General features: G+C 35.2%; 2 protein-coding genes across 8 annotated transcripts; one reads left to right on the forward strand and one right to left on the reverse strand.

Annotated features, from left to right (window-relative positions):
- The first annotated feature begins 4,558 nt into the window (after positions 1-4,558).
- On the forward strand, positions 4,559-12,428 carry LOC121254824 (type 2 DNA topoisomerase 6 subunit B-like). 7 transcript variants are annotated; one of them, XM_041154999.1, is made up of 13 exons: positions 4,559-4,840; positions 4,925-5,033; positions 5,302-5,385; positions 5,544-5,570; positions 6,380-6,488; positions 6,567-6,642; positions 7,165-7,185; positions 7,535-7,698; positions 7,953-8,097; positions 10,007-10,200; positions 10,582-10,711; positions 11,440-11,716; positions 11,937-12,422. In XM_041154999.1, exons 1-13 carry the CDS (start codon positions 4,574-4,576, stop codon positions 12,098-12,100), a joined length of 1,767 nt encoding a protein of 588 aa, XP_041010933.1. In that variant the 5' UTR covers positions 4,559-4,573; the 3' UTR covers positions 12,101-12,422. The 7 variants fall into 7 exon arrangements, with proteins under 7 accessions (XP_041010933.1, XP_041010937.1, XP_041010935.1 ...); XM_041155003.1 differs by having other exon boundaries at positions 4,559-4,774; positions 11,937-12,410; XM_041155001.1 differs by lacking the exon at positions 7,165-7,185 and having other exon boundaries at positions 11,937-12,428.
- Positions 12,429-14,732: 2,304 nt separating this feature from the next.
- LOC121254825 (galactinol synthase 1) lies at positions 14,733-16,974 on the reverse strand. The gene is made up of 4 exons (XM_041155007.1): positions 16,465-16,974; positions 15,972-16,292; positions 15,344-15,478; positions 14,733-15,237 (listed from the first exon to the last, which is right to left on the reverse strand). Exons 1-4 carry the CDS (start codon positions 16,792-16,794, stop codon positions 15,019-15,021), a joined length of 1,005 nt encoding a protein of 334 aa, XP_041010941.1. The 5' UTR covers positions 16,795-16,974; the 3' UTR covers positions 14,733-15,018.
- Between the last annotated feature and the right edge of the window lie 1,578 nt (positions 16,975-18,552).

Genomic DNA, 18,552 nt, shown 5'->3' on the forward strand with positions numbered 1-18,552 from the left:
CTTGGTCTTCCACTTCCTGCCCTTCACCCCTTTCTCCGTCCACCTTCTCCCCTACACCTTCACTGCCACTCACCATACCACCCTTGCCCAACCCCGCCTCAAGGTTCCAAACCATATCTGGGCCACCCTCCACCAGGGGTGCTACCGGGGCGGGGGCACACCTTCCCCGCACCCCCCCCTCCCCCCCCCGGCGCATAGGGTGGGGGGTGGGGTTTTCACCCCCGTCCCTCACCCTTAGGATGCGGGGGCGGGGTGGGAATCTGCCTCTTTTCACTTTAAAAAAAAATACTACATTTATTTGATCTAAAAATTATTTATAAGTGCAAAAGTAATTAAAAATACATTTTTAGATCCAAATTATAAATTTAAATTTTGTAAATATGATTATAATTTAAAAACTATATAATTTTTAACTTTGCTAGTGCATATTTTGTGTAAATTATAGTGTATTAGTTTTTAAACTATGTAATTTTTAAATTTATCAATGCATATTTTGTGAACAAGTCTAACAAATTGTAATATATATTTATATATACACAATTTTTAAAATATAAATATATATTTATGTTTATATATATGTATATAATATATATATATATAAATGGGGGTGGGGGTAGGGCGGGGGAAATGCGGGGCGGGGTTGGGCCCTCCTCGCCACTCGCCCCCACTAGGGGCCCTAGATGGGGGCGGGAGGCAACCCCGCCCCGCCATGCGGGGGCGGAGTGGAAGCGGGGCGAGGCCTACCCTCCACCAGATTTTCCTTCTCCTTTCTCCTCCCCCCTTAGAGTTGTGATTAGGGGTGATAAACGGTCTGGTCGGACTGAACGAACCGACCGGACCGACCGTTTTGGTCCGGACCAGACCGGACCGAGACTTAGATCGGTCCGGTCCGGTCCACATTTTAGAGGACCAAAAAGTTTCGGTCCGGTCCACGGTCCAGGGTTTTTTGGGACCGGACCGGACAGGACCGAATGAAATAAAAAATAAAAAAAAATTTATATATAATAATTGTACAATTAACAATGTAAAATTTTAAATATATTATTAATACTTGTTAATATTCTATAAATTAACAATATTTTATATATATCTTCATCTAACCTATCACTATTAACAAAATAAAATTTTAAATATATTATTAACACTTGTTAATATTCTATGAATTAACTAATATATAATATCAATTAGTTAATTATATAGTAATTATATAAATTAGTAATATAATTTTCATTTAATTTATTATCATTGACTATATAAAATATTTTTTTATTGAGTTTGTTGTATAATCCACATTAATAAGTCACTTAATTTAATTTAGTATTTTAAATAAATTTTTTTATTAATTATTTAAAAAAATAAAAAGAAAAAAAATTAGGCCGGACCGACTAGACCGAGCTCTCGGTCCGGTCCGGTCCGGAAAAATGATGTACCAAAAATATTCGATCTATCACGGGACCGGACCAAACCATTTTCACCCCTAGTTGTGATCCTCTTCATCCCCGAACATCCTTCTGAGAGAAGGCTCCATCTCTCCATCCATGTCTCTATCCACGCAACCTCCCTTCTTCGAGATTTCTCTTTTTGTAAAGTTCTTATGGTTTCGTAAATAATTCTTGACCTGTTAGGGATATGTTGCCAAGCACCATCCCTTGTGTTCTTATAAGCTTGGAGCCACGCACCAAATTGAGACCCCTCGTCCTTCGTCCCTCCTCCACCATCACAGCCAGCATTACAATGTAGAATCCACTAACATTTGCAACACATTCTCCATAGTTTTTCATACTTCAAGTTCACCCAAAATCTCCTACCATTCATCGAGATAGAACGTCCCCGAGCAATTGCCTTCCATAGAGGTACTTAAATTTTAACCCTCAGGTATTGCCCCCATCCGATACCATCGTCCGGGACGTCCACCTCCCTCACTTGTCCCACAGATCTGTCTATTTGTAACTCACATTCCTCGTTCATACAGCCCATGGGAAGGTTATGAATCTGGACCCAAAATACTTCCCTCTCAAACAACAATTTACTTGGTTGCGTAAAGACATCAAACATTTGAAGCATAAATAGATGATTATCGAACAACCACGAACGACTCTCTAACACCTTATCTTTGTCTGCGTGGCTTGAGAATGTTTTGATAAAGACGTTATTCCCAACCTCCTTAAATTTCGCCGGCCTACTTACCTTCCACACTTTTGCCATAGTGGAAGAGATTATCTCCTTTCCAATCAGTTTGTCAAGCCATACTTTCCCGAATAAACTTCTATCCCCTTTGTCCTTCATCTTTTCCTCCAATCCATTTAGATCAATCATAGAGCTCTACTCTTCCATCAATCGTAGATTTTCCCATAGTTCTTCCAACCTCTCCATTCCTCCCCCACCATCTCCGTCCTCAATGGAGCTTATGGTTATTTTCTTTCTAGAAGAATCTAGACGATCCTGTACACCACCTCTGCTCATGCAACAAAAACAGAGAGGAGACTCCACCCACTCTTTTTCTTCTTCCTAAATCGGAAAAATCTAGTTGTAAGCAATTCTGCGCACTAATACGCGCACCCATTCAATATGATTGGTCAGAAAGTAGACTTTATTGAAAACAATGCTAATTTGAATTTAGAATATGAAGATAACAACATTAGTACGCAGATTGGTACGCAATCTTGATGGCTTGTATATAACAAAACTCTCCTAAATCCCCCTCGAACAAAACTCTTGAACAAAACATAAATTGCATTTTAAGGAATAATAATAAAATAATAATAATTATGTTGGGATGTGATCACAATCTCGATTCCTGCAATTATTTATAAATAGCATATAATATCGATTGATTACAAGTGGATTGACCGCTCACGGTACTACAATTTATTCTATCTCTAGCATTATTGATTTAGGACCTTGACTAATTGACCAGCACTGTCTTCACATAATTTTTATAGACACTGGCAACCAACTTACTTGACCAGAGACCAACATGCAAGACTCATGTTTATTGGGGTTCTGGTCTACTTATTTTTTTTTTTAATTATACTATAAGTTATATTATCTCGTATTTGATTTTGATATAAATTGGAAATCCCACGAAATACTTTATAAGAAGTTAACAATAATAAACAAAATGAAAACGAAGCACTTCTTTCTTCTAACAAAATTCTTACCATATTTCCATGGAGTTTGGACCAGACATTAAGTAATTATTAATTGAAAAAGATATTAAGCTTACCATGATAAAAGTCTTACAAGTGAAGCTGATAATTTATTTCATTGGTTACACATCACCAATATATTAAATATTTGATTTAATTCATATTTTGCTTTAACCTTTAATTGATAACACATTATTTCATAAAATCTATTTATTAAATCTCGTTAAAGATGTTATTTATAATCCTCTAAACATCTATTGATGTGGTATCAAATAATTAATAGATATGTAAAATATAATAAATAATTTTTTAATTATTTAATAAAATATTATCAGATGATGAGAAGATAAATAAAACAATGATAAATAAAAAAGCTCAATATGTTGTAATGCTAATAGTATTACTCGAAAATCGAGCAAACATAATAGGAAAAAGAAAAAGCGGCCGCTCGCTCTAGTAAAAAGCCGTAGGCAAACTCTTACTGACTCTCATTCCCTCATTTCTCCATTTATCCATTTTTTCTATCAAGGTAGTTCTCTTTTCTTGATTTCTTTTGTTTCCATCAAGGTCGAAAAAGACATATCTATAGTTTTCCGTCAACTATTGAGATACACACGTAGCACAATAAGGCTCCTAGGCTGCAAATCATTTAGAAGATAGAGGTGGTTTTACAAAAATTACTGCGCAAGATCCTCATGCACTGCTCACAACTGCTTGTAGTCCTCACGTGCCACTCCTTCTAGCAACTTTTCTCGCCACAAGCACCGGATCATTAGAGTTGCCATCATCAGATCTTTCAGGTTTGACTTTTGTGGCTGAAAACAGACAAGCATGGTGCCTTCATGAGCCATCACAGATTTTGAAGTCTACTGAAGTTGGTTCGAACTGTAATCTGTCATTTTTTTGCATCTTTCTTATTATTTTCCTTATTGTTTAGTAAAAAAAAAAAAGAGTTTGTCTCTTGAACATTTGTCTGTAAACGTTGAGTCCTCTCTTTCTATGAAGGGTGAGATTGAGTCTCTGTTTAGGTAGAGCGTTGTTTCTTGGCCGTTTATCTGTAAAGAGTATCAACAGTATGAAAACAAGAACAGTCACAAAAGAAAATAGTATACTGGTTGAGCTCCAAATGTATTAATTGATTTATGAGGTAATGATTGATATAAATATATCTTTACATGCATCCAGTCATAAATATAAGTTTTTTAAATGAACGATGCCAATTTTCCTTTAAAAAAGAGATAGTATGAACGATGCCAATTTTCCTTTAAAAAAGAGATAGTATTACTCAAGCAGGTAAGTTTCTATGCGTATGATTTTTTGATATACATTATTTTCTCTAAAATAGAACCCGTTTGGGCTGGGAAACGCATGCGAGACATGAAAACGGGCCGGATGGTTGCGGCTTTACCAGCACGGGCCCGGTAATGGAACCGATAACTTCAGATCCCTGTTATTCGTCGTGGCTTGAAAAGTCGAAGAGCCCATCCCATAGTCTTTTCAAAGAAGAATTGGTCGAACTCTACAGGCGCGCGGGAGTCGCTTCTATTTTCTGTTCGCTTCCCCCTAAAAGAGTTTCTCCTCGGGCTCCAATGGAGATTGCTTCCGCCAATGTAATCTGTCTGCAAGTGAGTTTTTGTGATCTGCAAGAGATACTTCCATTTTCCTCATCGATCGGTTTTTGCAAACACCCGGTCTCTCTACTGAGCCTCGTAATGTCTGTTCGATCTGATGTTTTAATTTTTTTTTAACTAATTTAAAAATGGCATCGATTACAGCTGGTTTCTTTGGCGACTCAAAGATGCCGCTTATCCGGCGAGCCATGCAGGCTCTCAGTTGTTGTCAAATGCTCTCTACCTTCCGATCCTCTTCTTATTCGAATCTCAAGTAAATTTCTGCCTCTCTCACTGGTAATTTTATTTTGCTTTGTTTTTTTCTGCTAAACATGATAGTTGTTTTCCTATTCATCTTTTGCTCGTTTGGCTCTGTTGCCTCCTTTCCTGTTTTAGCTGGCAATGCCTGTGATTAAACGTTTGCTTTCTTGCTGAATTGAATGCAACAATAGCAGATTTATTACCTTTTAGGAATTACAGTTGAGAAGGTTCCGAGTTGTGTCATAATAAGAGGAGGTTTTTGCTGGTTTCTTTATGAGCAGTTTCAGATACGGGTGTTGGAAGCTGCCTGGAGGAGTTTCAGGGCTTGAAGTTTTCAAGACAAAGCATTGGCGACGAAAAGTGGGGTAAGCAGAGTACAGATTATCTTTATTACACTGTTCAGAAGGTTCAACGAATGCTAACGTTGGCTGTATCCACACCTATTTGTTTCAACCTGTAATGGGAATATTTATGCGCTACCGTTTGACGTGTGATTTGATTGATGTCTGTCATTCTGACGCAGATGGAGTGCTATCTGTGAGAACTACTGGTAAGCTTCATTTTTCTCCGAGTAACTGTGATTTTCCAAACTTTCGGTGCGATGAGAGAGATTGCTTACAATACAGAAGTAATTGATAGAAATTTAAATAAAATAGAAAATGAGATGAGAATGAGGAAGAGAGAATAAGAGAAAAAACTTTGAGGACTAGATCTTGCTTATTATAAAACAAATGAATACAAGGCTTAAGCTTCTATTTATAGGAAAATTATATGGAGATAAGATAAGATAATCTATAGATGATTACAAATTCAAATATCTTGATAATTATCAAATAAGATCTTAATTTGAGTTTGATTTGATTTTCTCTTTATCTCTAACAGTAATGGGTAGTTTTGTGGCTTCATGATTTTCAAGATTTCCCTGGTTTCATTTTATATCATTAATTATGTCTAGTTGTAACCCCTAGGGGTTGGCTCAACTGGTAAAGGCCTTGGGCTTGGGGGTATGCTCCCCCCAGGTCTAAGATTCAAATCCCCTTGGGTGCAAACAATTTCTAAGGGCCATCAGACTAAGGGATTTTCCCCTTGAATTATCTAAGGTGCACTTGCAGGAAACTCCTTGCCGAGGGTCTGTGCACTCCCGAGATTAGTCGGGACGCTGTTCCTCGACACCCGGTGCCAATAAAAAAAAAAAAAAATGTCTAGTTGTCTATTAAACTTCACTGATCCTGTGGCTGAAATATTTTACTTCTTGAGATTGGGGAAGCTAGATTTTATAGAAATTATTGTTTATATGTGTGTGTGTGTGCGCGCGTATCCATTTCAGTGTTGGCAGTATTTATTTGGCGGAGATTGCAGGCAAATGTGATAATGAGGTATATCACTATCAGTTAAATCTAAAAGAGAGTGCTTCTGCCAGAAGGCTGACTAGGCTACCTTCAAACCCAAAGAATGGTGTGAAATTCAGGCATGTGGGTTACCCGAACTCTTGTATCGTTGATTTGTAGATTTTCTTTTTGTAATTGCCGGATGGTCATTCTTACAGTGGGACTGAAGTAATTCTCTCCATGTTCGAAAGTGCTGATGCCTTGGTGGCAGAGATCAATTGCTTCTTTCAAAAGGTTTGTTGTCCCAGTTCTGCTGATTCTTTTGTTTCTCTGTGTCGCTAATGCTGGTAAATAAACCTGAGTAACTCGCTTTTGGCTATTATCCCATACTTGGTCATTTGCTTGTCAGCTTATGAATAACTGTAGTCATCTAGAACCAGAAACAAACACTTACGTGGCCTTGCAAGGGACAAAAGAACTTAGGATCATACAGACTCAGAATAAGGGCTGGTAGTTAAATTACAGGAAGGATTGAAGATTATAGCAACTTCTTATCAATGATGGGTTCTTGTTCTTTATATTTTTGTCTAGTAGTTGGTTTAAGTTTCTTGTTTGATATATTTTTAGACCGTTGCTAGGATCCTCAGCATTTTGAGTTGTTTGGAACACAATTTCTGCTGCTCGAATGATTGATATTACATTGCTTCACAATTAACATTTCTCAACTCACTTTCCATACTTTGTCATTGTCCTTGTTCAAAATTTTCTTCCAGTTTCTCCTTTTTTACCCAAATCTGTTTTCTATTTTATTTGCAGATGCTCATGCTAAAGATTCCTGTGAGTTCTACTTACTACCTATGCTTTATATAACAAAAGTTACTGTGTTATTACTTTTTTTTTAAATCTCAGTTCAATTTGTGAAAAAAAAAAAAAAAAACTGAAAGGAATTTTCTTTCCCTTTTTTTTCAAGAGGTCAACTTCTGTCTATGAAACAACGGTTACCTCCAAAACATTGTTGATGCCACTAAAAAACCTTCTCCTACAACTTTTGAGCTTAATTAATTTATTTTATTTTTGTATTGAGCCACCACTTTGATTTTCACTAAGAGAAGCAATAATGCAAATTTGTATGACTGTGATGATGACTATGTCACTATCTGATTGATGATATTCATATTTTCTCCAGAATGTTGCATATGAACTGGTAGTTGAACGTGGGGATGCTCCTGGATCGCAATGTGAACATGTTTTTCTAGCAAATGAGTCCAATCCGTTATCTTTCTCAGCCTCAAATCTTGAATGTTTGAAGTCCGGCATTGAAGATTATGTTTTGAAGCATGGATACAAGAAGTGTGGCGCTTGCTTTCCAAGTTTCCAAGTTCATATTAAATTCATGATTGGGTGTCTGTTTTTTCTTTTGGGCCCAACTTTTTCTATTCAGGAGTTAGTAGGATGAATCATTGTGCTTTGCCAGTTGCATGGTTATATTCTTTGGCAAATACTGCATGCTTATATTCTTTGGCGAATACTGCATGCTTAATATTGTAAATATTAACTTCAAAGTCTTTTTGATGCTCTCTCTGTCAATGAACCCTTTGTGTTAGGGAGCATCTCAAGGTTGGGAGTGGGACGGCATATTGCACAGAAGGCCATCAGAATACTGGATGGATGATGGACACCGTGATTGCCATAAGTGAAATATCAGAGCCAATCAGTAGTTGCTTCAGGACTAGCGGTGCAAAAAGTGAGGTTTGTTTAATATCTTCAGCTTTATACTATTTCATTTCATTTAAAATAAAAATAACCATCAATGCATTTTGGTAAATGTGAAGTCTCCATGGGAATTGGATCACTTGCGTTTGCTTGTCTTGTTGCTGAGAATCACTAAAGCCTACTGTTTGTTGCTATAGATCTCAATGACTGATGACTGTATAGATTCATTTGTCACTGGATATGGAAAGTTGCATGATGGTTATATTTGTTAAAATGTTTCTTCTTTTGGCCTGACCTGTTATAGGTGAGTTTTTTAACAGTACTTGCTAATTAAATATATAGTGAAAGAAGATGTAGGCATGCTACAATCTAGGACAAGTACACAGGCCTAGAACAAGAGCTGATAGCTTTAATTCAGGAGCCAAGCAGGAAGAGCAGGAAATAAGTGCTGTTTTTGGATTGAGAGAGCCTAAATAAGTCGCCTGCTGTTATTTTATTTATGTACAAATGTATCAATCTACCAAAATGTTAAATTCCAGAATTGGGGTATGTACAAAGCTCGAAATGTCACTGAATATTTAGAAAATCAGGCATAAGCATATGAATTACTAGTATGGGTCTTGCATTGTCATGTAGCGAGTTCAATTAATATATAGATTAGCAAAGAGATATCATCTTATCAAGTTGGGAGTTTGGTCAGAGTCTTGTCAATCTCTGGTCCCACCTCGATATTGGAAAATTATCGGATTAAAGCCCATTCCTCAGACTTGGACAAGTTGGTTGGCAAGTTATGAAAAATTTCCCTTCGTTTATTTTATTTTATTTATTTTTGCATCTTATTTCTATACTTAGTTTGTTGAGGTGTGCATTTGAGGTGGAGATTTTAGGCTATGCTGCCTATGGTTCAATTAAAGACAATTTCCTCATAAATATCAAATTTACTGAACTAATTAAACTAGTCTGTCGTTGAAAACTTAAACGACTTTGAATTGGGTGAAACCCGTATACATTGGCTTCAGTTATGCTATCAAGTATGCTTGTTTTTTTTTCCTGCAATCACTTATGTCATCCTACTGGAATGATTGGTTGGTTTATTTATTTTTTGATTGGCACCGAGTGTCTGGGAACAGTGTCCCGACTAATCCCGAGGGTGCACTTGGCAAAGAGTTTCCCACAAGTGCACCTCTGGTATGGGACCCACATTGGTTGGGAATGAGAAGTTCTTACTTTTTATATTGTTCTAATGGGGCTCTAATTGTATCATTGACTAGTCCTTTTAGAGTATAGGTCATGTGGCTTGGGTCTTCCATTAAGGCGTTACAAATGGTATCAGAGTTTGTCCCGATAAGAATATGAGATTTGAGTTGTGCCACCTACAACAAATGGGCTTGACGTGGATGTCGGGAATTTGGAAGGGGGGGGGGGAGATTGTAATGCCCCATACTGAATGATAAAGTGATAAAGGTAGGTGGTGTATGAGACCCACATTGGTTGAGCAAGAGAAGTTCTTGCTATTTATATTGTTCAATGGGGCTCCAATTTTATAATTGATTAGTCCTTTTGGAGTATAGGCCATGTAACTTGGGCCTTTAATTGGGGCGTTACATGGTATCGCAAGTCAATCCTTTTTTTTTTTTTTTTTTTTTTTAGTAAAAAAGAAAATCCAAGGGTTTAGAAAGTTCTACATTTACATAGTTGGATGAAAATTGGATAGTATATATGACATTACTCTATTCAAAACCATATGCCAATCACTTTATTAGGAGAGAAATCTTTTGATATGTCAAATATTGAAAGTATGAGTCTGGGGAAAGCATTTAAGGACCAATGCAGGTCATCTGCTTAAAGTCTAAGAAAACTATCTTTTATTCTCAGTAACGGTTTTGTTCCTTTTTCTTTTTTAGTTGGTTTTTAATTTGGATGATCTGAATATGCTTGTTTCCAGGTTATTTATTTTAAAGATTTTTCACCTTGCTCGGTCTCCCGGTCATCTATGAAGGCATTGACTAGCATTGACTGGAGAAGTTTTGGGTTGACTTTGAAAAGCATTGCGAATCAAGGTGGCTATGCATTTTTGGACTGGGAAGGCTTGCCACCAAATACTCGCATAGATATCATCCTCCATTCTTACCATAAGCAATATCCAATACCTATACACTTTGGTCTGTTAACCCTTTCATGTTTTCTGATTGTAGTTCCAATTATATTTTTGGGTAGTGATAGAGTTGCTACTCTATTACTACCCATCTACTACCTAACTGTATTTCAAGTTTTTTTATTTTTTTTATCATTTTCTTTTAAGTATTTTTTTAACATCTTTAAACACTACTAAAAAATAAAAAAAAATATATAACTTTACTAATACTCACTTCCTTAATCATTAAGTAAAATAAAAAATTAAAAAAAAATCAAATACAAATTGGGTAGTAAATAATCCAAATCAAACAATAAAGAATGAAAATTAATAGTGTTCGTCAAATGTAAGCTACTATATGTATCTCTTCCTTGACTTCTCAGTAAGGCCATAATGCCATCTGCGAAGCAAGAGACTCAACTTGATCGAAATCTCATAAAAAGAGCAGTGAAACTTGCATTGGATGATTTGAAGGAGAAGCATGCGGGAGTTCTTCTAAGTGCTCATGCCCTCAAGGTAAATTCCTCTCTTCTCACAAATAGATGACATCTTTAGAATTTGTACTGCAGTGAGCACTCTTTAAGTAAATGCTTGTCACTGTTTAGTATGAACTAATATGAAATTGTTCTATGAATTGTGTATACATACGTACGTATATACTGTATATACGGTACATACATATGCATATAATGTACATGTATGTATGCAATGCTTTCTGCCATTTGCAGTGAGTACCAATACAATTTATTACTGCAGCAAAAAAATCTGCTGAATGTTTAATGCTTGGAAAAAAAATGATTTCCTCAATTTTTCTGTCATCGATGTGCATGTTTGTGGTAATGATATGGCACTATTTAAAATCCCTAAATTGTTGATGTTGTTCCCCAGAGTTAGATATATCTACTGTTAGTATACCAAAAGAAAACTCGCAAAGAATTTTTTGGGTTAATAGACATGAACAATCTTTGCAAAAATAGTTCGATATTGGCCATTCTTGTTGGTTTAATAAAGAAGTTTTCCCGTAAACCCAATTTACTGCATGATTGTCTCTGTTGTGAGAAAAATGGGTATCATTTTTGTTTTTTATTTGTGATTAAGGATTCTTATTTATTAGTTGTCTGTAGATGGCATTTACGATGGACAAATAAGTATCTTATTCATATAATTATGCTGATCTAGCAACTTGACGTACGCATGTTGGTGAATGGTGAGTAGGAGTTGAACTTAGTTCTCTTCATTCACAGATTCGCAGTTATGCGCCCGACCTCGCAAAAACAATTGCTGGCCTAATTTTGTCTTCCAATGACTCTGGCTTCCAGGGAGAATGCTTTTCTCTTCTTGGTTTGCAGTGTCAGGGAGTGGGAGGTGAAATTGTTGAAGACTGTATAAAGAAAAAGATTATCTCTGTTATAGAGATGAATGATAGGAAGTCCCACGAAAGAAGCGAAGACGTTGCACCTTTTCTTTTTGAAGATGAGTGCCTCCAGGAGCTAGACTTCCAAGAAGATGAATATGAAGAAGGTGAGGATGCTTTCAGTCCCTTGGATATATAAACATATCCCGCATCATGCATTTGTCATATTCCTGATATAATCTGCTTTAAAAAAAAGGGTCTTTGTTGATTGAGCTTTCCATTTGTGGAGGGTGTTCAAAGCAAGTTCCATTTGTGGTTTTCTAATTTCTAATTTCTAATTTCTAATTACAAGGCCAACCAATGCCTAATAGAAACACTGAACATCAGGAGTGGGCTTTGTGTTTCTGGCCCGTTTGTATATGCGTTTTAGCCAACTGGACCAGCTGATGTTGAAGCCCAGAATACTTTCAATGGGTGTTTTAGAAAGTCCAGCCTGGCTACCAACCGTATATTGGCAGTTGGAAATAGAGCACGGTTATTCTTTATCTTAGATTTGTCATTATGTCTAGGTATACTGATGACATAGTTTAAGTGAATTTTCATGTCAAATATTTAATAACAAATCACTTAAAACATGTCTTGAAAAACTGATAATTTTGGATGAAAAGTAATATATTTTCCTTAAAAGATTATCTATGGTGGGCACCAATGGTTTACAGATTGCTACTTTACGCGCCCTACCCGTCCTCCAACACATTGCCTGAACATGCGCACAGACCACCACAATGTGACCAGCTTGACCTTGAATTTGTCTAAGTACTTTTGATGGTTTGGTTTGATTCGAAAAGGATTTTCAGGCTGTCGAATGGATTGATTATTCAGGAGGGCCAGTCATATCACGCGATCATATGTTTTAATCATTTCTGTCATTTTCGACATTATTTTCCCCCACTTGGTTAACATCATTAAAATAAAAGAAGGAAAAATGTTGACTCTTGCAAAGCTCAAAGATCATGAATTACTTAAACTGCATAGTTAGTGAGTATATGTGGTGAATGATATTTATTATTCTACATTGTTTGTGAGAAAGAAATTCTGCCTCTTTATAATAATTTTAAGGGGCCGCACTTATACCATTAACTAGGTTTTTTTTTTTTTTTTTTTTAACCATATGAGTTCAAATGTCTTGAATTTCTTTTGAAACGTTACAATGTATTTTACACTTTCACCAACTTATTTTATGAGATGGGCCGTCAAATTATAATAGCGAAATGATATTTGCAATGTGTAAATTTTGCGTATTCTTTTTAAAAATATTAGGTAAATTTGATATTCACATGAAAAATTTAATTTTTTAAGGGTAGACTTTACATTTTTTTTCAAAAGGTGTACGATATTTACACACTCTAGGACTGTATCTAGCATTATTAATTATAATATATTTAACTCTCTATCTCTTAAAAAAAATAAATGCACCTACTAATTGTCAGTTTTTATTTTGAAATGGGATCAACCGAAATTATAAAAAGTGGAGAAGTAGTGTAGCTTAAACTAATATTAGATTTTAATGTGTGCATATTAAAAAAAAGTTATTGTGCACCTTTCTTGAATATCTGGCCGTATAAATTAGTCTATGCGACATTTTTTAACTTAATGTGTACGTTAGAACTTGATATACATTGTATTTTTTTTTTAATTTAGGATTTTAATTGCAAACAAAAGATTAGTTCCAGGTATAAAGTTAATTTTGCTCCTTCTGGGCACAAATATTCTAATTAATGTTGCGGAAATTGTAGTGTCAAGCATGAATTCATTCCTAATTTCCTGTACGTAGCCTCCCATCCTGTGGCCCTTTTCACCCCCACGCTGTATTTCCATTTGCCAATGCCATTATCATACAGAGCGGTGTTATTCTGCCACGTAAGTAGTTCTGCTCAAGTGTACCACTAGTTTATTTTATTTTTTAATTTTTTTTCATATTTTTTAATATATTTAAATATTTTTAAAAAATAAAAAAAATATATTAATACATTTAAAATTATTTTCTTAATTATTAAATAAAAAAAAAGGGACAAGCGGTACACTTGAGTGCTAGACTTCAAACGGTAAAGTAGTATTTCTCTATCATATATAATTAGAAAAACATTACTGTCTGTTCTTTTTGACACTTCTATTTGACTGTTAGTTAATTTTTTTTTTTTTACTTAGTGATTAAGGAAGTAATTTTAAATATATTGATATATTTTTTTAATTTTTTAAATGGATTTAAATATATTAAAAAAATATGAAAAAAAAGGAAAAAAAAAAAAAAAAGCTTTGTTACGCTGGTTGGTATGCCCACAGCCAATATGGGGGCGGCATAGTAGCCGCACCCATATAATTATGACAAGTGCGAGTGTTTCGTTAAATGAGTGGAGTACTGGAGTACTTCTCATTTTGGAGTCTACCATCCAACATACTTCCAAAAATGTCGACGACTGGCATGTGGTTTTGAGTATTTTTGAGGTCCAGATCAGCCATCACAAAGTTGCCGCGTGTATGTTACGACATTTCTCAATTCTCACCCATATAGAATCCTTGGCGGCAAACGCATTTGTCCTCTCCCGGCACTTGACGGCGGCTTGAATATTTATACCAAGGAAAATGCTACTTTACATCTTATTTTTACATTTCATATATTTTAATTTTTTTATTAAAAAAATAACTATTAATATATTGATATTGTTATATGTAATTTAAATATTTTAAAATATAAAAAATATGAATAAAAAAATAAAAAAATAAAAAGATAAATTTATGTTAGATGACATGCACAGCGGGTCAATACTGGTGGCATAGCACTACTATTATACTAATTTGATAAATGATTTTTGGCATCAAATCATAAATTTTAATGCCAATCCCCCTTGAATATTTATACTAATTTGATAAGAGAAATTTTATTTATAATCTTAAATGAGAGATTTCGTGTGCAGTCTCATTGATGAATAAAAATAAAAGAGAAAAAAATATCATTTTAAAAAGATATTATTGTAAATTTAATTTTTTTTAAATATAACTATATGGGATCGTATGAGCAGTCTCCATTTGAGAATTATACCTAGACATTCATTTGATTGAAAAACAGAAGTCTTTGATTGAAATCTGATTACCAGGAAACACATATATATGGAACTCTCAATGTATATAAAACTAAGTTCTCAACATATATTATATTCAGTACAAAAGTTACACATTCTTTTACCAGCAAAGATACTTATTAATTAATTAGGATACATATTATGAAACTTTTATATATATGTATTTTCTTTGAAACCAAAACAAAGAAAAGGCAAAGTAGCCTAGAAAAAAAAAAAGTATAAAATGGGGAATAAAGGAAGAAAAGAAAAAGATCGACGGGATTAGTACACCAAATTAACTTAACTAATTCCAACGTATTATATAGCCTTTTCTAATTATTACTCTAGCTTCAGGCAGCAGAAGGAGCAGGAATATAGGCTATGGTTGGCTCAGGCATGGAAGCCATGAATGATGACCTTGAGAATGTATCTTCCTCGGGAACTGGGTTTTCATCCTTGAAGTCGAGTGACTCGTCGTCGTAAATATCCCACCATTTTGCCACCAATGTCTTGACGTCCTCTCTGTCCATGTTAACTTCCTTGCCGGTGTACCTCCATGGTTTTGATCCCTTTAAAAAAAAAAGAAATAGAGGAGAAGGTTAGGGAGGGGAGATTAATAAATCATACCGTCAGTTATATCTTACAAACAATGAATAGGGATCAAAGAGTACTTACAGCAGCACAATAGTGCACCACCTTGACTTTGTCAAGCTCGACGTTCTCTGGATGGCGCCATAGCATAGCTAGAACAAGATTGTATACCAGAGGAATGGGCTTGTACACTTTTTGGAAGTACTTGTTCAGGAAATCCTATCACATCATGCATACAAGAAAATTTCAAGGAAGTTTTTTTATCGAGCGTAAAATATACACACAACATATTTTTACAATATATTTCATAATAATATTATAAAATAAAGATATTTTTATAAAATAATATTATTTTTATAAAATTATTTTTGTTTTAACAAATGTTTGTAGCAGTACAATTAATTAATACCACCTCACTACTTTGTACTAATTAATTTTACTTTTTCTTGGGTTTCCTTTATTCTTTTCCCAAATTGATAGTAGCGGTATATTATATTAACGATGACAGGCCGCCAGGATACTAATACGTCGGCCAAATATCTAATTGAATTATGTCCCTTAAAGAACAGCTGAATTAGGACAGATATTCCAACAAAACCTAAGATGATATTATTGAAAATAAACTTATTTTGTAAATTGAAAGTATACAAAATGAAGATCAGTAATTTCCCGAGGGGAAAAAAAAAACTATTGCAACAAAGTAATAACTCACTTGTTCTGCAAAGGGAGTAGGAGGAGTGATCTGGAGGACCTCAAGAAGGTTTTCATAAGTTAAACGGCTAGGCTCGAAGACGAACATGCCAGCGTTGAAGTACAAGGGAGGAGGAGAACCCATCTCGGCAGGCCACATAACCTTATCTGGGCACTGCTGGCAGTACCCAATCTTGTATTGGGGAGAGTCGCTCCATGTCTTCTCGCAAAAGCAGTCCATCACCGCGTAGAAGTACCCGTCGGGTTTGTCAAACAGATGGTCTATGTTGTCGAACACTTGAATATCCGCATCCAAATACATCATCTTGCTGTACTCCAAAAACTAAAGCAAGCATGCAAATACATAAACGTGCAAACATTTGTTATTTACACGCATAAATTCATATTTTCATGATGGAAGATGCACGATCATCATCAGATATAATCAGCTATGTGTGTGTGTGTGTGTGTGTGTGTGTATCGTGTTAAAAGCAATAATAATCTATGTTGCTTACGTTCCAAATACGAAGCTTGGAGTAGTTGATGACATAGTAAGCCATAGCAAACTTAATTTGGTTTTCAGGTGGATAAATAGGTTCGATTTCATGGACGATGCAGCCCTGAGACCTCAAGATCTCACGATGCTCCTCAGGCACGTCAGGCAATATCGCAACCACCAAAGGGTATGCACTTTGGACCTTTCGCAGACCCTTGGCCAAACCGACGACCCCCTTGACGTAGTCGCCATTTCCGGCCAAGAAAGTTACGTACGCCCTCTTGGAGTAGCCGGTGGTCAGCGTAGAGACGGCCTTGACAGCGCCAGTGAACACGTCTTGGGGGGCCATTAATGAGTAATTTGATGATGATGAATGCTAATGGAGGTGGGGGGCTGATTGAAACTTTGTAGTTAATTCAGAGGATAGATACCAAAGATTGGCGTTGATGAGGAGTGTAGGGAAAGTAAATTAGCAACCGTTTAAGGATGCCAATTACCCCACTTAACTTTTGTTTCTGAGTTCTGCAATGGCAGCCTTGGCCCCCTTATATAGACAGTACTAATCATGAACGCATCCCAAATGAAAGCCAAATGAAATTCAAATGCATGCTGTCCCTTTATGCTTCGTTAGTACTTCTAGTATTTTATTGAGGTACATAGGGTTGGTGTAATAAAAAAACAAGGGAAAAAAAAATGAATGATCATGGTTTATTGTTCAAACCCCGATCCATCTAGAGCCTTATCATCAAGATGAACGGCGGATATTCGATGAAGTGAGGTCATAGTTTATTTGTGATTTGAGTCTCTTTTACGGGTATCTTTTTGTATATTATATACTAATTACAGAACAGAGAGAAATTGTGTAAAGGAACCAAATGGGAGTGTCATTTTCCAGCTCGAGGGTGAAAAACTAGAAAGGAGTTATATATATATATATATATATATATATATATATATATATATAGAAAGATATGGTACTAAAATTGGTCGGGTATGGTATGTGGGTTCCTGTTTCGGAAGTAAGATTGCGGGATGCTACCGAAATTCAGGGATCAAGCTTCTGCAAAAAGTTGAAGATCATGTTTAGAAGCGGATCTTTTGGTATATATATTATATGAGTAATACTACTCATCATCCCAACTTCTATCATCTTTTTATCATTCTTTCACCATTCTATGATGTGGAATTAGGTGATTAAAAATTATTTATTATATTTTACTTGTGAACCTATCATTAATAACACGTCATGGGATGATGGGAGGATGATAGGAGTTGAGATCATGATGAATAGATTTTTTCATATTATATATATAATCATATATATATGTATGTATATATGAACGACATTAATATGAAGTACGTACTAACGTATTCAATTTTATATAAATCCAAACCATTCTTTGAGAGAGAGAGAGAGCGAGTTGATTGTTGGATTGTATTAGAAAATTATTTTGGACAGCTTTCATGTAAGTAATTATATTTAGATATTGAGATTTAGGTTCATATCTTTCAATTAATGGGGATTGGGGAACTGCATTTGAATGCTGATGTGATTTTAGATAATTTGAGTTGATCTGTAAATAATAGTGTTTTATGGATCTCATTGAAATTTGACGTTTGAATACAAATAAGTTAAGATATGTGTTTGAATGAATGAATTAGGTTGAGATGAGTTAAATTTCTTTTATGAGAAATTGAAAAAATCGTGAATCCCATCAAAATTTGATTTGAAATGGGTTGAGGTGATCTTTACATTCAAACATAACCTAATTGTCATTAACTACAGATCATTTAATCTTCACCATCAATCGGATCATATAAAAAAGGATAGCTATCTATATATATATATATATATATATATATATATATATATCTCCTTATACTTAAAAGTGCCAATCGCCAATGAACAATAATGAACAGTAAACTTGTTTTACGTTTTCTTCTTCCCCTTACGTCCCTCTCTACTTCCTCACAGCAAAATCACAGCCATAAAATCGCTACAAAATATCACAAAATCACCACACAAGTTTTCACACAAATCACAAAATTATCATACAAATCACAAATCAGGAGTCGTCGGCGAAGGAAGAGACTACTAGTGGTGGTG

Source organism: Juglans microcarpa x Juglans regia, chromosome 3D (genome assembly GCF_004785595.1).
Source record: "Juglans microcarpa x Juglans regia isolate MS1-56 chromosome 3D, Jm3101_v1.0, whole genome shotgun sequence".
In the NCBI taxonomy this organism is placed as follows: Eukaryota; Viridiplantae; Streptophyta; class Magnoliopsida; order Fagales; family Juglandaceae; genus Juglans; species Juglans microcarpa x Juglans regia.